This window comes from Nothoprocta perdicaria, unplaced genomic scaffold (genome assembly GCF_003342845.1).
Source record: "Nothoprocta perdicaria isolate Ctin4 unplaced genomic scaffold, notPer1 scaffold_6, whole genome shotgun sequence".
In the NCBI taxonomy this organism is placed as follows: Eukaryota; Metazoa; Chordata; class Aves; order Tinamiformes; family Tinamidae; genus Nothoprocta; species Nothoprocta perdicaria.
Genome location: NW_020455865.1, coordinates 3868816 through 3892089, shown reverse-complemented (window position 1 = coordinate 3892089; position 23274 = coordinate 3868816). Strand labels below are relative to the sequence as shown.

The 23274-nt window shown below is 45.7% G+C and overlaps 1 protein-coding gene across 2 annotated transcripts in view; it reads right to left on the bottom strand.

Annotated features, from left to right (window-relative positions):
• The window catches only part of RAPGEF1 (Rap guanine nucleotide exchange factor 1), a 76864-nt gene that overhangs the window by 37842 nt on the left and 15748 nt on the right, over window positions 1–23274 (bottom strand). For both annotated transcript variants that reach the window (XM_026049385.1, XM_026049386.1), the window contains exons 2-4: window positions 9911–10050; window positions 6476–6654; window positions 3143–3299 (exon numbers count right to left, since the gene is read on the bottom strand). In XM_026049385.1, the coding sequence (XP_025905170.1) occupies window positions 3143–3299; window positions 6476–6654; window positions 9911–10050 (476 nt within the window). The remainder of the gene's footprint in view (window positions 1–3142; window positions 3300–6475; window positions 6655–9910; window positions 10051–23274) is intronic.

The following is a 23274-nucleotide window of genomic DNA, read 5'->3' as shown; positions in this document are numbered from 1 at the left end:
CAAGAGAGGCAAGAGACCTATTCAGGGCTTATAGCTATCTATAGATGTCCCTGGGCACGCAGAGAAGTGAAACTCCAAAGGCCCTTCTATCCTGGAAGAACCAGAGGTTCTTCCTCTGGAGGTGCCAACACTGAATTAACCTCAGCTTTCTCTGCTCAATCTCCCCAGCTCAGCAGAGGTTTCAAGAGAAGCTAATTTTAAAAAGCGCTTTCCTCCACGCTCTGAAAGGCCGCTGGCTTTCCTTCGGAGGCTAAAGAGAGTATAATTTGGGGAAATCTCATACATGTGCTATTAAACTGCAAAACAAAGGAACAGCTTTCAAAAGGAAGAAAAACTGGGAGCATCTTTGTTAAAAATACCATCTGTATGCGAAGTGTTCACACACACACAAGTGGATGCTGCAACTGGGTCCATAGGATGCATCATCTGCTTTCAAAAACTTGCTGTTCCACTCAAGCTTTGAAATCCCCCTACGAAGCCTACAGAACTTCACTAGGAAAATCAACTACAGCATTTGGGGAGTCTACAATGCCCAAACAAGGCTTTTTCTGTAAATTCTATTATTTAGGAATCAAAGTGATACCGTTTCCCTCTTGCAGCTGCTGGCACCTTCTGCTCCAAGTCACTGTCAGGAGCGCGAGGTGACAGGGCGGATTTGCCACCTCGCTGCCTGCTGGATAAAACCCTGGAACTGAAGAGGCTGCTGGGGAGACTCCTGAACACTTCAACAGAGTTTGCATTGCACCTACAGGCCTATCCACTACTCCCTGAGCAATGCTTAAAAGTGGAGCAGGTGAAATAAAACACAAACCAAACACCCAAATGCTCCTTAGATGCCTCCCTTCTACTGGAAAGGGCTCCGGAAGGGAAAGGGCAAGTTCTGACAATGTCACCAGATTCCTCTGTTTGCTGCTTTCTCCTCTCTGCAACAAGCCCGAAAGGAGAAATGGGGTTTGAAAAATCAAACTGAGATCTTCAGTGTGGGCACAGAGGTAATCAGTGCACAACTGCGCCAGCTGCACATTATGCTGTTCCTTATCAGCAAGCAAAGAGATTCCTGCAGCAGTAATTACAGATAATTGAAGCTCCTCTTTAAACTTACGCTGCTTCAGCAAATTGGAAATTCCAAAAAGAAATGGAAGTTACATAAGCAAAACGAGGATTGTTTTCTTTTATTTTTCCCCTGCTATACAGAGCAAGGCTCTAAAACCTGAGCTCAAAACAGCGAATTCTACAGATGAACAAGTGCCTCCTTTCTGCTCAACTCCAAAACCCAAGAAGGAAGCGAGCGCTGAAATGTGGAAGTGGATCTTGTGTGATCTGCCAGGAAGAGAGACCGGCTCCACGCAGCAGAGAAGTGTCTGATTTCTCAGTTCTGCTTCCAGATGTGACCACTGGCTCGGCCCTCCTAAAATAAAACTTGTCCCTTGCCCCGCGGCAGGAGAGGAGCCTGCGCCACGTCCAAATGCTGCCGGGCACGACCTGGCTGCACGGCTGCTCTACCCGTGCTCGAGCTGAGCAGACAGAAGCCAGATCCATCTGCAGGTCCAAAATAACCATTAGTGCAATGGTCAAAGGGGGCTGGAACCGGGTGCTTAAACATTGCTTGAAGTCCCAGGGATGCGAGTGACCAAATCTCTGCGATGAGACCGCAGCAGCTCTCCCCTTGAGCTGGTAATAGGGCAGTTTGTCACCGCACTGGATAGAGCCATTAAGTGATATCTGAGTTAACTGGCTATTTACTGGGGTGTTACAGTGCAGATACCACAGGGGAGATTTGCTGGTCCTGCAAATTGCTGCTGAAGTCCAACGCTAACAGCGGCCGAGACTTGACACTGAACTCTTCTTCTCCACCCTGCTGTGCAAATTTAATACCAGCTTTATGTTTCCCATCTGGAGTTTGAATTTAAAGGGCATACTGTGCAAAATAACCCTGGATAATCTGTCACCTTTAGCTGACGGGAAAGTTTTGTTTCAAATATACTTGTTTAAAGGGCTTGAAAAATAATACTAGGATTTAGTACCTATGCTTGAGTAGAATTAAAGAGAGAAGTTCCGAGCAGGAAAACTCCACACCAAGAATCCTGAAAACATGGGGAGATCCATTTCTGCTTAGCAGGCAGTGCAGGCAATAAAAACTAAGCCAGGTTTGGGGACAGTGAAAGATATCTGCCCGTGATACACTAACCCAGTTGAGCCACCTGCTGCTGTTCTTAAAAAAAATCTACCCCAACTTTACTTCTGTACTCGATCTAAACATTCCTCTTTCGATTCAGTCCTGCTGCTTAAAGAGGCTTAAATTTCTCTAAAGTTTTCAAAATAAGATTCCCGGGAGATGTGGTGGCCTCTTTGCTGGTGCCTTGAGCCCAGGTTGGACAAGCTTTTAATTGCAGTGTTAGGACAGCAGAATGAACAGCCCCAGAGCTTTCAGCAGAGGGGAACGGCTTGCAAAGCAGTGAGAAATATTGGTATCAAAAACTAATTGGGAAGCGGAAGGAAAGTCAATAGCTTTTTTCCAGGTAAGGCTGGGAGGAACCAGCCCAGGGATATGAAAGTTTCAGCTAAGCCTTTACACAGTTACATAAAATAAATCTCAAGAAAACCGAGTTTAGATCAACACCTGTCCCATCCCCTCATCTGATGGCTGGAAGTGGGCAAGTTTTCCTGGTGAATAACTTGGAATTTATGTTAAGAGAGCGACTGGAATCTATGATTCTCTGTGGGCATTGACAGGAATCATTTCCATTAGATTTTGTCTAGACAGAAAATATGCAAACTCTGACCTGCAATTTGCATGCAGAGTGGGAAAAGGTCTGCTGAAAATTTAATCGGGTGCTCAATAAAGATTTATGGCTTCCAGCAATCCCTCTGAAAGACAGGGCGAGTGTTTCACAAGCGCACATTATTAGACAAACCATTTGTGCTAGCCTTTAACCAGTGCACCGAGCAGGATCACTACACTTAGAGAGCAGCTGACTGAAGAGATCAGTTATCAAAGTCAAGAACGTATTTCACCTGCTCTTAAAATATATTTTACCTCCGCATTTCACCTGCTCTTAAAAACCTCTGACTTCCAACCAAATTTCTTCTAAACATGCATATTATATACCTTAATATAATGTAGAACATTTATCTTATGTACCTTGACTCCATCCAGAACAGCTTTTATGACCCCCTTAACTGTGGTCACCATCTCCTTGTCCTCCGAATTCACGCCCTCCAGCATCACTTGGTCGGACCAGCGAATGAGGTTGGCCAAGCTCTGGTAGACACGGCTATAGCAGGACGAGATGGCAGAACTGCATGGCAAAAGGAAAAAAGGGTTAAGAACCTCCCCTGCAAAACTGCAGAGATATCCAAAATTACCAGGGAGTGTATGATTTAAAGTGCACTTTGGATGGTTAAAAACCATTAAGGATTTCACTGTATCCACTGCTGTTCTTCTCCTTTTGATAACTCGGACATTTAGCATTTAAGCAGGTAAGAAAATACAGGTGTCTCTTCCATTGCCACCAGCACCAAAAGGAACCTCTTTATGAGAGTAGGTACCAGCAACGATTCATTCTCAGGTACCTGAAAATGAATTATCTGAGCTTCTTGTTGACAAAGCAATGCTAAAATGAACACTCTCCTTTTCATTTACAGCCCCATCCCGTATCTTAACTTCAAGGGTAAATATAACATGCTGCATGTAAATATAATTTACATTACTTCAGTATTATCTGTGTTTTTCCTATTTCCTTATTATCTCATCCCCAAAATGACTGAGAAGTGACTGTGTTCATTCCTTCACAAATCATTTCCTCACTGTTTATAGTCCCTGAAAGCATGTAATTAAAACCTGTTTCTTTCAAAAAAAAAAAAAAAAAAAAAAAGGAACTGAATGGATTTCAGGTTTGGAAGAGGAAGGGTGTTGCTTTGTTTTATTTTAATGAGAAACAGAATGGAGGCTATTGTTCTGGAGGGGTAAAAAAAGGAAATTTTGGAAGGATGACAACTCTAAATAAAAGTTAACTGTATCAACAGTGCTTACAGGCATTTTCCTGGCCATTCTGAAAACACTTACTTCATTACTAAACAAGGTGTGTTAACAGCACTGGTGATGGCAAGACTTCAAGAATTCTTTGTAAAGTCAAATCAAATCTCAAACTGCACCAAAACCATAAAAACAGATAACAGGAGGTGTAATCTTGCAGCCACTGCTGATATGGGTGTCATGAATCTTCCTATTTTTTTTTCTGGTATTTATTTTACACCGCTTAACTCCAATGCTTTCATTATCTGTGTGACGAGAATCAAGCCCACAAACTTCAAGGAGATTCTTTAGGTGAATGAGGCTCGAAGAACTGGGGAAACAGCTATTGTCAAGTTACAAAAAAAGGCATAAAACAAGAAAAAGCCCATATTTGTAAGCATAAAAAGCCCATGTTTGTAAGCGTGATGCTTGTCATTTGTTCTAATTTGAAATGAAATTAGCTTGGTAGGAGATATTTCCTAAATCGGGCCCTCCCCCATCTCCTTCTAAGGCTTTGATTTCTTTGTCATTAATCGTCAGGCCGCTTCCTTCCAAGGAGGCAGTAATTGAAAGCCCATTTTGTGCTTGATTTAATTACTTCTTTCCTTGATGCAAATGCTTCCCCTAAAGCGAAGAGCGGTGCAGCAACAACTGCTGGGCTCCCTTCCACATTGACACAAGTCCTGCTTGCTTTTCTTGGGAGGGATTTTCCCTCCAAACTGCCCCTGCACATCCTGCCACTACTGAAAAGAAATAAGACACATTAGTAGACATGGAAGGACCCGGCTTTTGAGAATGCCAAGCCTCACATTTTAGGTGTGAGGCTAAACAAGGCTGAAAATACACGTGGGGTAACACAAACTGATTCCAGAGAGGCAGCTTCATCACTCAGTGAAGAGCACTGCGCTGACAACCAGCTAGGAAAATTCTGCTTACAGGCTAAATATGGGTATCCAAGTGCTAAGGTTATGGTAGCTCATTCCTAAGAAGAGGTTTTAAGGAATCTGAAGGATAGGCCTTTGTGAAATACTGCCGCTTGGGAAGAGAGCTTAGCTGCTCCTTGTTTCCAAATATATTCTTGGAAGGAAAGATCACTGAGTAAACAGCCAGTGGATACACAAATCAAAGCAAGCGGCTACACGGAAGATGACACATTCTATCCCAAAAATGCTTGCTGACATTTTATTATATGTTCTCCTGATGTGAGCAAGGGGAAAGTTCATTCTTCCTTCCATTAAGTGAAAGCAGGTGCTTTAAAGGCTGTGGGAAGCGTGGGAGCAACTGAAGAGACTTCAGAGTCTGCATCCAGAAGCCTGATGAATGTTCCAGGTCCAGCAGTTCTTGCTCTTTGTAGTTCTCCAGCCTTAACAGTTCCCTCCTGGCACGGCCTCGGCGCTGATATCACCCGGCGTCTCCCTGCTCCTGCGTGGTCGGACACGAGCTGCCCTGTGCATCAGGGCCAAGCAGACCTAAGCATCTCCATTCACAAAATGTTTGGCACTCAATAGCTGTCTTTCCGTATCATAAACCCTTCTTGCACCTGAGTTGCAATAGACATTCTGTGTTTTCTTTCTTTTTTTTTAATATTTAATAGAAAAGAAAACAAACAGAACAGTACAGAACTGGCAGGATTTCAGGAAGCAAACACCTGCATTTCCCTGACTGTTTTTGTGCTTTTATTTTGCTCATTCCATATTACTTAGCAATGTTTTCTTGCTTTGTTTAAATTAATTGCTCCGAAATCTATGGGATCAACAGCATCTATATTCCTGTGGCTTGATGACTCCATAGATTGTTATCCATACTGAGCTAATGGCTTTGGCAAACGTCTAGATCTTTTCTGGCTTTAAACTCACATCTAACCAGTTAAGACATAATACACTAGGTATCAGAACCACCCTATAAATAATCTGCAGAGAAGGCAGAGAAGGAATGAACCTGGGGCGGTTAATCTACTGAAGTACATCTGTTTACCTCTGTTTCATATTCGGGCCACCGAAATCCAAAAAAGCAGTTCACAATGTAGGCTAAGTCTTCTCTAATATCAGGATGGATAAAGTGAACACAGAAAGGGATTACCTTGCAGATAAGCTCTTCTTTAGGTAAAAGCTGCTGGACTTTGTTAGCTTTAGGATACCATCATAAACCGCAGAAATACTATTCCATCTGAGGAAAATCTCCTGCTAGTAAAAGATGAATTTCCAGGCTGGAATCAATCCTTCCTTCTCTCTGAAACCATTCTGCTCTGCTTTATCTTTCCTTAGCACCGGCTGCTTTGCAGCAGGCAATTTGCTTTTAAATCATGTTTGAAAACCATCCCGTAATTGGTAAGAGCAGCAGTCATTTTATTAGCAACTGCAGCATTTCCTGCCTCCTGTGTGATCTGAATTTCAGATACAAGAAAGAAAGAAAAGCTGGGGAGGCCACTGGTGTGTCACGGCCCCGGGCAGGGGCACTCACCTTTGCTGCATGCGCGGATCCGCCTGCACCAGGGGCAGAATCGCCTCCAGCACTTTGCTGGCTGAGCCTGGCAGCATCTCCAGCACTTTCTTATCAACTGCCATTTTGTCCACAATGGTCTTGAAGTAGCGCAGTGCACTTACGACCTCCTTCTCCTTCTCCTCCAGCCATGACACATTCTGAAGATGGGGAAAAAAGGAGAGAAATAAGCAAAACCTCAGGACTTGTTTTTTTTTAAGGGTGAAGTTATTTTAACTTACCTGAGGCATGGTGAAGCGAAATGGGATATTTGAAGAATGGGAAGAAACCTTTCTACCACAAACACTGTCATATTTAATTATTATTCATTCAAGGGAATATTCAGCGCAAAACTGCACCCACATTGAACTTTCTGAATTACAAAATTGCACTCCAAACTTATACACTACTGATGACTGAAAGGGCTACCTATTTCATTTTGTGAGGCTGCTGGACCAAGGGAATTCACACACTGTCTATGGGGACACACCATGAACATTAAATTTTGGCATGAGGGAATGAATGTTGAAGAAGGCAACAGCTCCTTGGACTGAAGCTGAGTTGTGGTCACCACCTTCCAGGCCATCACCAGCACTAGAAAAGGAAATTCAGAAGTGACACACGATACCTTCTCAGCAGGGGTATTTTAAAAAAAGTTTCACCAGAGTATGCCTGGAGGTCTTCTAATGCCACAAGCTCATCCTAAGTGAGATTTAAATTAACTCCTGGACACTGCTAGAAAAGGAGCAGAGAGCTTAGCAGAGTCGGGTTTCATCCATTATCTCTTCAGTAAATTCAGCTTCAAGAATTAATGACCTATGGGCATTGTGCACTCCCCACACTCCTGTCAGCTGTTAAACTGCTGCTTTTCTGCAAAATCAGGCCAACAGCTCGAAAGGTTTTGGGAAGAACAATTTATAGACAGCGCTGGTTAGTAATTTGGGGCCAGTTCATAAAAGGGTTAGAGTCCCAAGTCCCAACTAGCTCCCACCTGAGAAGCTTCAGTCCATAACTGATATCCACAACCACCACTTGGACACGGCCCTTTTTTCAAAACCTGCATCTCAGCAATTTTGGGTAACAAGCCATTAAGTGTATTTTTTATGAAACCCTTTCCAGGGCCCCCAAGGTCTCGTATAAATGTATGTATACATACATCCCCATGCACGTACAGCCTACCCTACAGAGGGTTGTGCCTTCTGCTACAGAGCTCAGATATATAAATGTTAGTTTTGCTACAAGGCTGAAATTTCTGGTGCTCAGTGCTTTACTCATTGAGACCCAAGAATAACAGCAATAAACCTGGAGAAAGGAAAAATAATCTTGTGGGACAGACGGATATTAATACACTCCAATGCCTACATCTCAGAAGGCTCATGTTATTAAGCCACCAAAAATTTTAGTGTGTCCCTAAAGCCAAAGTAAACATGCCGTGGTTCCTCTCTGGGCTGGCAGAGAGGATCTGAACTATTCTCTCATTCCATTTCTTAATGGAGGTGAATTTGCCCCAGTAGTGAGTTTATCCCAGATATATAACTGCGGGACTTGCTAAAGCTGCAGCACCACTCGATCCAGCAACATCCCTTTGGGGCATTCAGTGAGATAGATTTATCACTCTGAGAAAGCAGCATCTCCTCTCCACTCCCTGGCCTGACTGACACGTTAACGTATTTTCGCATGACTTTGGAAGGTTTCCCTTAAATAATCATTTCAAATGCATCATATATGAGATGCAGATGACCCAAGAAGGATGACAATGAGCTGTGGAGAAAACAGCTGACTACAAAAGCTGGAACAGCCCATTTTTACTTATTATAACTTTGCATATAGTAATAAAGGGCATCACTGTTCCTACAATATGGCCTCAGATGAGAGTCAAAGACAAGGATCAGTAGAAAAACAGGAAACTCTGAAAAAGCTCCTCCTGTGTTGCCCACATCTAGGTATACGTGTGTACAGGCACATCTGTGTTTTGGGCATAACTTCTAGTTTATATTTAGTGGGTTTATATCAATTTTTGGTATTACTGTTTCAGCTCTAGACTGATCATCTACTTCACCTTATCAGTCATTCCTCCCACACCGTTTTCTAGAGGGGAAAAAAAAAAAGGAAAAAGTTTACCTTTTATTGGCTTGGTAATATGTATTTGCTATAGAGTAGCATTTTAAAAGCACTTTTCATTTTCTAATTTATTTGTGGTCGCGCATCAACCGAAAGGAAGGACCACTGCATTGTCTACAGGCATTTCAGTGAATTAATCAATAAAAACAACATTGTGAGAAGATCTTCCAGGATAATGGTGTGAGGGACTGTAGAAAGAACAGGAAAACGTTCTCCAAGATATGTATTTGAATCAATCACAACATATCAGCCTCACATACCCTGAGAATTGTAAGTTGTGTTTCTTACAGGTCTGTTTTGGGGGGACAGGAGTCTGGTGTATGTGCGGGGCAATGCAACATGTTCACCTCACCAGGAGGATATCCTTTCCTTCTTGGAAAAAACTCCAGCCTGGGAAATAAAAGCCTCAGAACAGTGCTTCTGAGCAGGGTTAGAAGCCCAACAATCGCCTCTCTGTACGTGGAGCACATCAGGCAGCATCAGATAACTCTATCTTCCCGACTGCTCTCAGTGACGCTACCATGATCCTCAGCAGAGATAATCTTTAAAATTTCTACGTGTGGCACTGCACATTGGATGAGGCTTCCGACAACAACTGGAAAAGTTTCTAAATTATCATAAACAACCCCAACTCTTCTTGGCTTTTGGCTTATACTTACCCTTGAAATTTGAGTGCAATGATACTGATAGGGAGGATGGTCTCCCATCTGCACGGGAGGAGATAACCCTTTGACGGGGTTGTGTTGGGCAAGTTTAGTGACCTCAGATCTTACGGGCTCAGAACAAGCACATTAGATGCAAGGAAGGGTGTGTGGACGCAGCAGCTGCTTGGAGACATCTCAGTGACTCTCCCTGCTGAGGTCACCAGAGATTGAGTACGTCTCTGGACCAGTGTCAAGGATTTACTAGGCTGCGTTTTGAGATTTTGCTGCTTTAAAAGCTCACACCCCAAAACCTGGCAGGTTTTTGGAAGTCGTAAGCATAACCATAGGGTGTGCACGTGGGGAGGATGTGTCAGGCCATAAGTTACATTCCAAAGTGGAATATTTAAATGCTTAGGGAAAGAGGTCTCACCAGGGTCTCAAAGGATACTACTTGCCTTGGTTACTCTTATTTATACTGCATAGTGCAATTTAAAACAAATCCTATGTATGTTTTTTTCCATAAAGCAATCCTGAAGATCCTTGATAAATCTCCAGGACTCATGTACAGAGAGCAGGGCTGCAGATTTTGATAAAGAGAGTGCCCAGCAAGCAAGGAAACAGCAAAAGCGATAAGAACACATCCTTTGCTTACTTTGTTTGCTGACTTCTCTGGTGTTTTCACTGTCAGGTCAACTTGCTTTCCTTTCTTCGAAGGCGTCCTCTTTATTTTTGGTGAATGAAACTTGCCCTTCAACTTCATAGTGAATGAGGAGAGATGGGAACGCTCAGAATCTAGAAAGACATGGAAACAAACGTGTTACAAGATGAAGGGAAATTTCTTGAAACCAGGAAAACTGTGCTGCAGTATTATATGGAAGACTAACCCACAAAAAGCATTGCAACCGTGTAAATTTGAGTGGAATGCGATAAAAATACAGTGGTTTCTCTGTTTCCAGTCACTGTATCACCATTATTTCCTGCTTCCCCTTGGAGGTGGCAGCTCTGAAGTGCAAAGGGAGGAACAGGGGGGTTGTTATCGCTCTGCTCCTTGGGCACGAAGGGAAAACCACCCCTCTTAAAAGGATTCATCATCAGCAGATCCCAAAGTGCTGCAAAACAGGGGTGATCATGCTCTCTCTTGCACAACGCGAAAACTGAGTCAAGGAGATGAAGTGATTTGTTCACAAACCTCTGGGCTCTCCGGGATCCTGCCCCGTGTCCCAGCTGAGGGCTGAGAGCCACTGCTGGGGTGCACAGGGTCCCGTGTGGTGGCAGAGGCGGTGGCACCGGCGGCTGCAGCACCTCGAGGGGCACCAGCTGTTGCCAAACCCTGAGTTTCACACATGCAACCGCTGCCTTGCAGGGGGAAGCTCATGAGCAGGACCCAAAGCAACACCCTGACTTCTCCCTTGAGACCCCACGTTGAAGATCCTGGCAGATCCAGCATCTGCTTCGGGAAAAGGCAACACAGTCCAACAACCGGCCCCGCTGACACGGGCGCTACCCGCGGGTGCCTCTGCCTCCGAATCATGGATATGGATATTCCTCCATGGATAACGTGAAGAAAAACAGGAGCCTTTGTGGTTTGCAGCCCATTTCAGATCGCACAGAGCAGGGCACAGCACCAGAATGGAAGGAAAACTTCAACACTCCTGAAAAAACTTAGTTACACAACTGCGGAACATAGTAGCCCGTTGTGAAAAATCACAATATTTCCAAGTTCTCTGAGTATCTAAAAACAGAAGTCTCAAAGGTCTGCAATCATGCCCCATGTAGACTTACTGCTGAGAGATATTTTTATCTGTTTAGCCACGAGGCTAAATAAAACCAAGCTGCCTTGTAGAGAGCAATTTAGAATGTATTTTAAGCAAACAGCACTTTAATAAATGAAGGTCTGGATTGCTCTCTAGTGACCCAGATAATTCGGCGGCAGACACTGAACTTGTCTTTAAGCGCATCATCAAGAAAAGCAAGAGCTTTTGCTCTCTATCTTTCCTTTTCTTCTCTTTGGAGTTATTGGGGAAACGACTGCATGGGCTGCAGCGAGTCGAGGCTGCTGCATGCAGCACTGCACCACCTCGTTAGCATGCAGCCTGCAAACAGAAAAGGCTGCTGAGTCAAACCTAGCAGCCAGCAGCGAAACACCACACGGCAGTGCTAAAAGCGCTCGTCATACCCAGAAATTACCTAACCACAACTCAAGGGAAGAAGCCTCCCCTTCGGGGCTATCTGCCTTCAAGCCTCGTTTCCTGGCACAGGGCTCAAACCCTATTAATACCCTCCCTGGAGCCAAAGCTCCAATTCGGTAGGTCCTCCAGATCCAATTTTTGCAGGTATCCTGTTAATGAAAATGGCACTGATTATCATCCAGCCCGGTTGCAAAAGGCTTCTCCATTTCACGGGATTCTCAAAGTTTTCTTTGTGTCGCCAAGCCCTGTTTAAGGCAAGGCAGGGAGGCCCGAGCAAGCTTTGGTTGCTGCAGATAAGCCCAGACGTATCAATTGGCCCCTGAGGAATCGCTCAGAGCAGCTGGCATCCTAACTTAGCAGCAATTTACGTCACAGCCCCAGGGATCTCCAAACCTCGGGAGGCTCCGCGGCTCCGCAGAGCCCAAGGTCAGCGCCAAACAGGGCTCCCGGCTGCGCTGAGGGCTGCCCTCCACCTCCACGCAACAGCTCTGTATTTATTCTGTACATTGCAGGGGAATTTCTATACATACAAATGTTTGACAGGAGAGTCGGGGCTAGGGATTTATTTTTAAAACAAATGGCAAACAATTACAGTAATTAATCTACAGGGGGATAATGGTAGCAACAACAAATCATGTCTGGCTCCTCCATGGGCAGCAGCGATTTCAATTGCTGGTCTGAATGCGACAACATTCAACCCCCAAAAAACTCCCCATTTTGGGGTGATTCACCCTGTACTGTGAGTGATTATTTTGCCTTGAAGGGACAAGATATTTGGAAAGGAGATAGATTTCCAAGAGTGCAATTTCCATTCCCCCTTCCCACCAGACACCTCTACCCGCTTTTATTGAGCAACCACATGAACAGTTGAATCAATGAGTGAGAAACCTCCACAGCAGTGGAGAAAGTTGCTGCTCTGCTGACGGCAGGTCCCCCTGGCCACCCCAGCCATGGCCTTGCCCTCCCTTCACCCTTCTGCCACCTCGGACACCGAATCCCCTGCTCGGCCACGCGCGGAGGGGACAGACGCGCGCGGAGGGAGGGCAGGAGCCGGTGGCTGGAGCAGAACGGGAACTTCTTTAAATAGCACTAATGAAGTAAAGCAGCTGACATTTGCACAAATAAGAAATGGTCTAACAGCCCTGCTAGGTCCTGCTTTGAAGATCACACATGAAGGCAGCTTTTTACTACCGTGTCTTTCCATCTACAACCAGCATTTTCCAGACCTCACCTGCTCGCCAGTTTCTGATGCGTTTGTAGCTAAACAAATGAGTCACCAACCAATATTCTCTTATGCGCAGTGACACTTCACACTTAAAATAGCACTTTATATGTTCCAAGCACATTGCAAACAGCTATCTCCTCCTTACCCAGTTGGGTCTTACCCCTGTTTTGCAGATGGGAAGCGTGCACAGAGGTGAAGCAGCCTGTTTAAACACAGCACCGCGTGAGTCAGTAGTTCCAGGACAGATGCTCCCCGTTGCCAACATAAAATGAAACTGTAGGACCTGGTCCCTCTCCTCGAGCTCATGAATCAAGCAGTGGAGCTCCCGTGGTTGCAGCCACTGAAGACCTACAGACACTGTTCTGCACTACAGGCTTTGCCTCATCCAAGCAAATGCACAACCCGAGCGTTACATAAAGAACCGACGTTCTAACGAATCCAGATGACGTGATACAAAACAAAGGTGACACTTAAGTAGGAACCTCCAAGGCAGAAGTGACCTAAGCTTAGGAAGACTAAAACTCCAGCCAAAGGTCTAGCTCTGTAAGACTTGAATTGGTTACGAACTCATTTTCTTCACATCGTATCCTACTGACATGTCTAATGCATCCTATGGCTGTCTAGCAACGCAGTTCAGAGCAGCACACCTTCAGAAATGAAATAATTTGACAGTGTACACAGAGAAACCAAAACCAGAGCGGTGACACTGCTCAAAACACTGTCCCTTGGCACGTTCCTGCCTTTCTGCAGGAATCAAAGCCTTTCACGCAGAGCCGAGGATGTCTCCAAGCTTGGTAGCTCACCCATTTGCAAGTGCTCTATCGCATTACTCTTGCCTCTTGCTGATGAATAACAGGCAGGGCTTAACCGAAATCCTGCCTTGACCTTCCAACCTTCCCTTTTTTTCCTTTCTGGTGCACAGGAGCAGGGTACCCAGTAGTTACTCTTAAGGAGCATCCAAATCTTTGCAAGACAAATGGGAAGACACAGGGTAATAAACTGGATGGAGCGATTTCAACTGGAAGAGGGGAGCGGAGAAAGATACTGCTGTATCAAAGAGTTTGTGTCTCAGAGGGGCTGCTGACTTTCCATCTCCTCATATTTCATCTGTCTGGATGCTTTGCTGCTGCACACATACTGGAAAAGAAGTAAAAAATTTCATAATTACTTTACTTGCATTTGGCTTTCTTGGTTTCTGAGTGGAAGGTTCAAGGCGCTTTGCTGAGCAAACGCTGAAGCTGATGGGGAAAGAAGGCAGTTTTTCACCTAGCGTGGATGAGGGGGCAAAAGGAAGGCTGATAAATCAGCTTATGTGCTTGTGTGTGAGGAAACTGGATGGTTTAGGAGAAAGCCAGCAAGTCGAAACCCCATTCTGTAACTTCACTGGAAGAGTAAAATGGTCCTTTTCTCCTTGGGCTCAAATAAACACCAGAAACAGAGGCCAAAGGCAGAGGCGCTGGTGAATTCCACCAAGCTAACGCAGCCGCATATTATTTACCCTAAGTCAAAGCGAAAGCTAAACATTTTACAGAGCTCAGTCACTACAGATTTTCCAGCTACCAGCTCCTCTTCACCAGGCCATCACCCACACGCTGTGAGTAATGCCCTGCCAGGAGATGTGACGAGGACATTCGGAGAACAGATGAGAGAAAATCCCCTTTTCTGCTTCTGCAGAACAAAAAAGAACTTTTTTGTGATGTTCTTGCTGCGACAGAGCCCTCCCAAAAGCAGGGATGTGCAGCTCCAGCCTTCAACCGGCCTTCTGTTTGGATCATACCGAAAAAGCACAAAATACACTTTCTTTCTCTTTAAACTTTTGATTAAGATAAACCTTTTCCATCCCTAGGCTGAAAATCTAAACCCTCCATCTTCTCTCACGCTGTATCTGTTCCCAGACAGAAACCCGGTTGCTTTACAGCAGATAAAACGTTAGAAAAAAGGTTAAAGTTCTTTTTTTTTTTTTCCCAGTTTGAACTGATTCTTGCGGCTCATTAGAAAGAATGAAGCGGATTCTAAAATCTTATCCCACAAATGCTTCTCTTTTTAAAGGCCATTTGGCTCTCTGCTGGATGCACATATTTAAAAGCTATCAGATTAAAAATAACAGAGGACATCTCTGCCCGTGCCATAATGAAGCTATTGTGCACATTTTTAATCAACTGCTCCTGCCATTTATGCCACGAGGCCTTTGAACACAGAGGTGACTTATGTAATGACTTACACAACAATGCCCATTAAAATGGCATTTGTCCCCTTGGGCGCAGCTCGATCATTTGCGGAAGACAAAAGGCAAGTCGCAAGGCTCCGCTCAAGCCTGGCTCACACAGACTTCAGGAGTTCTGCAGCAAAAGGGAAAAATAACGAGCTGCAGCTCCTCAAAACAACCTTCCTGGCAGGCCTGCCCATTTGGTGCTGTCATGTACAACCGTGTAGAAGACAACGGGGATGGGGCTACAGGCGGTCGTCCTCCTCGAGTCCCAGTTCTGCGGCCAAAATCAGTCAATTTGGGCTGGACGGATTAAAAGAACACATGTGGGTTTCCATCTATAATCGCAAAACTTACTGCAAAGCATCCACATTTCAAGATTTTAGACTAATATTATTATAACTTCAAACCCTCTTTATTACACCCTCTCCCTTCCCTGTAAGACCTGTAATCTAATACATACCTGCAAATACACAGGCCTGAGGGGCCTTTGGGCTCTGCTGCAGAGCAAACTTGAAATATAGTGAGATACAGCAAAACCTGGAGCTTTACAAAAATGTTGCCTTAACCTCAGACTCAAATACTGCGTCCCAAAAGCTGAGCTCCTGAGCAGAAAAACAAGCAGAACCTAAAGAAAAAAAACAATTTAGAGAACATCACTGAAAGGTGGAAAGCAGAGGGCTGTCACGGGCCCTTTTCCAATAACTTTGTAGGGTTTGTGCTGCAACAAAAAGTTCAAGACTGTAGTTATGATGATGAAGAAGCACTGGACCTTCAAGGAGGGTTAAAGGAAGAGCTATGAAGAGAAAGGATCTTCTCAGTTCCTGCAAACTTGAGACCTTCATGAGGAAGAACTTCTCGACTGTGAAGGTGCCTGAGCCCTGGCACAGGCTGCCCAGGGAGGTTGTGGAATCTCCTTCTCTGCAGATCTTCAAAGCCCATCTGGATGAGACCAAGTGCCCCGTGCTCTGGGTGTCCCTGCTGGAGCCGGGGGTTGGACTAGATGATCTCCAGAGGTCCCTTCCAACCTCAACCACTCCGGGATTCTGTGACCTGCAAGTCTGCTCCCACATTAGGCAGCACAGCCCACGACACGCAGTGCTGGGCTCCTTCTCCCAAACTCCTAGGGATGTTTAAGAGCCTGGAAAGGCTGAGACCCAGCACCTGTGTTACACAGTACCTTCTCAACAGCAGGAGCTGGCACCCCAAGCACAGCAAAACACGACAGAACAGGATTCAACTATTCTTTGTACCTTCTGAACACACCACCTCAGCACCAGCTCGCTGCACAAAGCTCAGCCCCCCCAGCCCCACGCGCGTCCACTTTTTTCCCTCAACTTTGCCATGACCCAGAGAGGCCGAAGCCAGGCAGGGGTTCAGAAAGGAAAAAGCAAAGGGAGGCTCCCGTGTCCGTGAGGAAGCTTGTCCACCCTAACCTCTGCACCTTAGGTGGGGCTGGCTGGGAGCTGTGCCGGGTCCCTCTCCCGGGACCGCGTTTGCTAGCAGAGCCGCCAGGGTTCAGAGGAAGAGCTGGAGGAAGGAATCGAACAATAGAGCTCCAGCGTTCACACAACTTGTCCTTTAACTGCACGTCACCTTCGGAGCAGCCGGCGCTGGGAAGCAGAAAGGGCTGCCTGCCCTTTTTCTCTTTTGGCAGCACTACAGTGAATGAGCAGGGAGCAGTGGTGATGGGCAGCAACAGCAACACGCACTTCTATGGAAAAGGGAGGCTCAGTTCCCTCTCAGCTGGCCGGGCAGCGCTCGGTGACTCACAGGCTTCATTATTTTTTATGCCGCCCTCTGGGGCCTCCAGAGGAAGCAAAACATTTTTCTTTTTTTCTGCTCAGAGAACATATTTTGTTATTTTTATTTATTATTTTTGCTCCTAAGTGGCCATGAATGGGACGCGTCCAGCTGCAGGAAGCTCCCGTGGAAGGAGCTCGCAGCGTTTGCAAGGGAGGCACAGAGGGAGCTCTCAGCTGAGCCGCGTGTCCCCGCTGCGACGCGAGCGCTGGATCGTGGTCAACAACGTGGATTTCGTGGTGCATTCGGACGACGGTGCCTCTCCCTTCCAGCTTTGGAGGCAAATCTGCAGGTTGCAGGAAAGAGAAGATGCTCTATCCCGAGCAGCTAGTTCAGAGGTGCTGTGGTGTGAGCTAGTTCAGAGGTTTGCTTCCTATTTTAGCCAGAAATATTCCAGGAGAGAGGAATCCGGTTGTGCAGACATGTAACCCAGGAGTCCATATAACGCAAGAGATTCACAGAAAAAAAAGGTTTGAAGCTACACTCAGCTGGAGCAAAGCAGGGATTTAAACAAGCAGAACTTTACTTCCAACTCCAACTTCTGTTCCCAGCTCCAGCACTGAGATATCCCTTCGGAACAAGGCTCCTGATAAGCGGCAGCCACGGCTTTTGCCCCAGGTTTTATCGGAAAGAGAGAGCGGCTCCAGCAGACCGGTCCCGTATCAGCTCGCGGCGGCAACGCTGCCGTTGCCCGAAACACCAGCGACCCTTTGGGCAGCATCTGGTGAGTCTGCGGTAATTTCCCGTTGAAGTGGTGATTTTGCACAGCCCGAGAGGACTAATGGGATTACGGCACTGGTAACACGATGCAGAACTGCCCCCCGTGCCAGCGACACTAAAGCAACACGGAGAAGAGAGTCAAGGAACTTCCAACATCAACACGGCTGCTGTGCTCCAGCAGACCTGGGGTCTGTGCCCAAAGAGCTGCCAAGCCTGTTAACCAAACATTTCGTTTTCAGTTGAAAAAGAAAAAAAAAATCCAAAAAGGAAAAAAAAAAAAAAAAAGGAAAAAAAAAAAACGTAATTCTGGGTTGTTTTGCAAAGCAGCTCCAAAGGAAAAAAAAACAACGGTTGTGTGGGAATCTGTGGGAACTGTGCTCACCAAATATGCCTTAATATGGGGTCTATGGACGTACCTGTGTGGCCCGATGGCTTTATGGGCACGTAGGTAGGTACGAGGATGATTTAGGCAGCTAAAAACACTGAGTGGCAGCCCCTGAGGCGAAACGCACAGCAGGAACCCGACGGCAACGCGGTCCTGCACCCCGGCTCCCCTCCTCTCCTGTGGCTCCCATCGCGTTTAGGCTCTTGGCACGGTAAAAAAAAGAACCCTCGGTGAGATTTGGGTGTCAGCCGAGAAACACGGACCTGAAAGGCGGCGGCGGCTGTTGCTGGAGCTGTTTATCCATCTCCAAGGTGACTAAATGGCGTCACGGGCGCTGCGCAGGCCCAGCCGCACGCGCCCGGGGCTGTGGGGGAAGCCTAACTGCTCCCAACCTGCCCGCAGGTCCGAGAGCTGAAAAACAAGGTAGTAAATGGGAGATTTCGGGGTGCGTATGGCCCGTGGCACTAGTTGCAAGAGGGGAAAACTTGTCCCTCTTTCATCCTTGGGGAGTAACCTCAGCTCTCCTTCATTACAGCATGGAAAAAAAAAAGGAAAGAAAAAGAGAAACGCTGTCTCAGAGCCGTCTGACACACTTTGCAGTTGCTTTGGACATTACTAATTATAGTCATCTTTATTTTTGCCCTCTGATCACAGACTCTTTACACACTCGGTTTGAAATGCAGAACTAGCTGCTCTTCTCGGGAGCAACCTCCTCCCCTGCCCTGCTCGTGGGAGCCGAGCTCGAGCAGTAAGACCAAAACCGTGCGAAGCATTTGCCTAAACACGCTCCGTTTGGCTTGCTCCTCGAGCGAGCTCCCGGCATCAAGGGCACTGCTCCAGGTGAGGGTGTGATGTCAACCCTTCCAGCGAGCGCTAGAGGATGAGCTAAGCTCCGAGAGGGAGCTTCGTTCCTCGCTGTTTGGACTAGCAGCCTAACCTCGGGGCTCAGATGCTCCAAAACTGATAGTGTCTCCTCCAAGCGTGTCTGCACAGCTCCGGCTCATCCCGCTGGGTGCTCTCCTATCTGCGAATAAAGGAAAAAGGGACATCCGGAGCCAGGCCGTGCCGCGATCCCGGTGAAATCCTGACATTCCCTGCTCCACACAGGGCATCGCAGCAGGGGCCATGCAGATGCCTGCAGAAAACCAGACATTTTTGAAGCACAACTAGGCTGCTGCCCCCAAGGGCCAGCCCGTATCTCTGCGTACGCAGACAGGCTTGTGTGCAGAACGACAGAGCAGCACCGCAGGTGTGAGATTTCTGACGCAATCAGGCAAGAAGCTGCTTTTACATTACTCTTACGCTGCTTACACGGAGGGTTAATAAGCTGCAGGCCATCTCTTCAGTTCTATACCCTATTCTCTATCTGATAATATCTGCAACCCAACCACTGGCTTTATTGCCTGCCTTCAGGCAGTAGGAAATTTTAGTCTTCTATGAGCACAATTTGAAATATCGGTGCCTCCAGCAAGGGAAACCAAGATGTTAATTGAACTGAACAGACCAGGAGAGAGAGGAAACACCAGCCCTCATCTTTGTTAGCACCAGGATTAGCATACGCTCAGACCAGCCTGGCAGGACACAGAAACTCTCAGACAGATACCTGGACACACACATTAAAGGGTATTTTAGGAATAAACAATTATTTTTTGACAGCTCTGTATTTTATCCTGTCTCCTCGAGCCTGGATTACATCACTCCTGCAGATAACAGGTTTCCAATAGAAAACGTGCCAAGACCAACACTGCAGCTTTCCCCCCATCTCCCCTCATCAAACCCAGGCTTTTACAAAAGTCTCCCTCAAATCTTAAAAGGACAGAGAACAAAGTACCTTGGAGTTTGCAAAAACCATCCCGACTGCTTGCACTAACGTCAGCAGAAACACGAAGGACATCCGAATTAGGACATGCTGCTTGGAAAGCCCTTTGAAGACTTGAGGCTTGGGTAGCGTGGAAGTCGCCACTAGGATTTTACTTGTTGATTTAATGCTAAAGAAATGTAGCTGTTTGCCAGCTTTTACAGAATATTATGTAGCCTAATGCAGCAGTAAGTTCGAAAACCACTTTGGGAAGCAAGAGCTGACCTTTCTTTCTTTGGTGCTCAATTCTTAGCTGGAACACAACATTATTTCTTGCATTGCCTTGGCTATCCCTATGTAAACTGTTACGGTTAACTCTTCTGTGGAATACCAAAAATAGGCCCTACTAAAAAAACAGTTTCTAATTTTTAACGAGCCTTACTGATAGGAGACACTACCCTGCTTTGCATCAAGAAACTGCTTTTAAACTAACATGGTGAAACCAAAACTAAAAGTTGCACCTTGTCCCAGCAGCCCTTAAGTCTTTTCAGAAAAAGTTCCTTTATCACCCAACAAACCTGGATGAATGACCAGCTACTTGCGTGAGCTTTTACTAAAAGGCTCTTTTCTTGCTAATTTTACTGATAATAATTTTGCATGGCAATTATATTTAAGACCACAAGACCACAGCTCCCAAAGCAAATCAAGCCCATGGGGCCCAAGAGGTGAATCGATAGTAATTTCAATAATGATGAGTGATGTTCCTGGAGCAAAGGGAGGTTCACTTGGAAAATAACCACCAGTACAAAACCATCATATCCCACTGGAAAGAGGAAATTCCTGTTTTTGGGCCTCCTGTTAAGAACGTTTGCAGAAAACAAAACAAGAGTTAGCTCTGTAGAAATACCTGCAGTTGTTCCTATCTTTAATGGCAGGTAAGTCAAAGGAAGCTCTAGCAGCAAAGCTCTAGCCTTAATTTAGGATGCTTGTCTAAATAAAGCTGAACCTACTACTAAAACAGACCGTGAATGTATGCAAAGGAATCTGCAGAATATTTCTTGCATCCCTTTAAGGCCAAAATCATCACTATTCTGCCTCTGAAATCACTCTGGGGGCAGTTTTTGTTGTAAACAGTCAGAAACTCATGACAGAAATGGGTAAGACGGGGGTATTCAGGCAACTTGTGCTCCTCATCGGCCAGGTGAAAAGCGAACACGAAATGGATGTGAAAACAGCATAAAACTGCTGTGAAAACAGCACAAAACTGGAGGAGGCCCTGGACGCTGGCAGCTCAATTCCTGCATTTGGGACACTCTTACAGTGATAAGTTGTTTTTTTAAAAAAACAACCATCTGACTGTGATTTTGGGGCCACATAGCAGGTTTAGACACTGTAAATGGGCAGTAAATAGCTGGGTAAAATGGTCAAAGCAGCAACAGGGAAAGAAAGTACCGAGGTTCACAGCAAAGAGCCCAGCGTAACCAGTCTCACCACCTGCAACAACCCCTCTGTATGCAACAGCATGCACATTTACAGCCCTTTTCAGCCTTTCCAACCAAGAAACCGCTCCCTCGTGTTCTTAATTATCATCCACAGCAAGACAGATTGGGCCCTGAAGCCTCCACACGTTTATTAGCGGAGAAAGCACCTCATTCATTTTCTAACATTAAATCTAACAGCGTTATTTCGCGAAATTAATAGCCAAACCAGAGCGTAATAATGAGATGAGCTATTTGGAAATAACACTTGGTTCGGGGTGGGGGGAAAAAAAACACCATTTTTATTTCTAAAGTCCATAAATCACTTTGGGTTAGAGCTTACAGCTTGGGGACTGGGGGCCTGTCCAATGCTGGGATTCCTCTTGTATTTGCATCAGCATCTGCTGTCTTCACAGCTCTCTGTGAGAGCAAAAAGCTGCCCAAGGACATTACAGCATTTTCACACTTTGCACCACCCATATCCCAAGGAGCCGCTCTAGTTTTCTCCGTTATAAACAGAAAATATAAAACTGCTTTTTCCATTTCCTACTATTTTAATACTGAAAGTATTGAGCTGCATATATGAAAATACTAACTGGCAGGGGCGCTCCGCGGTGTCAAATAAATTTGAGCATTTTTGTTTGAAAAGCTCAAGTCAAACACTCCAAAACCTCATCCAGAAAATGATCATAAGGCAAAATTATCAACATGTTCAATGAAAAATTGCAAATAGTCAAAATTGCACATTCCTCTCTCTAGATGTGTTTGTACCATTCAACTATACTGTGGTAGACATAATTTGTTAAAGGATTTTCACACACTTAAGGAGCCAAGTATGGCAGGGATTTTCTTTAAAATGCATTTTACTCGTGTATACATGTAGTGCTTTTAAAGAGAAGACGTGATTGTGCTCCACTACAGGCATCCCCGAGAAGAAAGGCAGCAGTCAAGCATGAGAAAAATCACAATGGGAAGAGGAGAAATTATAGTCCAGCTAGGAGAGCAAATAACAAGGCTTTCAGAGCAGGCTAGGGGCAATGCAGAGCCCCTATTGCACATAACGATCCAGATTGAATTTTAGATGTCTAATATGACATCCAGAGGGTCATGATATTCCAGGGGGTAAACTGAGCAGAAACTGCAGCTCCAGAGAGCAGCGGTGTTTCAGAAGGAACCTCATACCACCAAATTACCTGAATTCTTATCTTCTGCTTGGGTGCCAACACACCATTTTTGTATTACCTTAATGCCATTTTACCTCCAGAGAAACAGAGGCTTCAAAGGGAATTCCAGGCTTTGAGTCCAGTCTCTCGCTGGATCAAAAGAGTCCTGGCACAGTCCCATTCCACACAAAGATTCTCCCTTGGGACCCGATGAAAAGCCAGGAAAAACAAAACAAGGAAGCGAAACACGGAAATAAAAAAACAAACAAGGAATATCCTTGAAATCTACCCAGCGCACCCACAGAAACGCTGCTAACCTAGGATGGGTCCGATTTTCCAGCTACAAGTTGCCATTTCCAACACAGTCTATCTAAGTTGATTTTACAAACGCGACCTACATTTGAATTTCCACACAGCTGCTGGAAAACACACTCCCATTAAATATTAAAGGCTTCGGGGGAGTGGCTTAAGTTTTACGCACGCCTGTTATTTGAGCAGTAAATCTGTTCTCACCTTTTTTTTTGGTGTAAAATCTAAAGGATACGGCGAGATACAGAGATAGGCCCCGGTGCCCGTGGGTCACAAAGGGGCTCTCTGCAGAGGGGTGAAAGCAAAGCTGGGCGCTTGTCAGTCACACTTTAATCAGGCTGAAAGGCTCTGATGCAGACAGGGGGGCTCCGGCGCTTCAATCCACCCATCTCGCCCGCTGCTTTCTTAATTAGCAGCGAGTGGCCAACAGCTGGCACTAGCCTGGAGGCCACTAAGGTAGCAGCAGAAAGGGACACGGGTTGGAGAGCCACGCGGGGCCAGCAGCAGACTTGGGGGCTGCAAAACGCATGAGGCCCATCTAGACATCGCATCCTGCCCCAAGGCCTGTGCAAGAGGCTTTGCTCAAGGCTGCTCGCTTCATTCTGCTTGTTTTCACATATGACTAATAGCAATTCAACTTTTTTTCACTTTTTTTTTTTTTAAAGTATTCCCATAACAGGAAAAGTTGAACTGAGAATAGAAGGAAATGGGAAGTCCATCCGAATGTCTCGATGGAAATT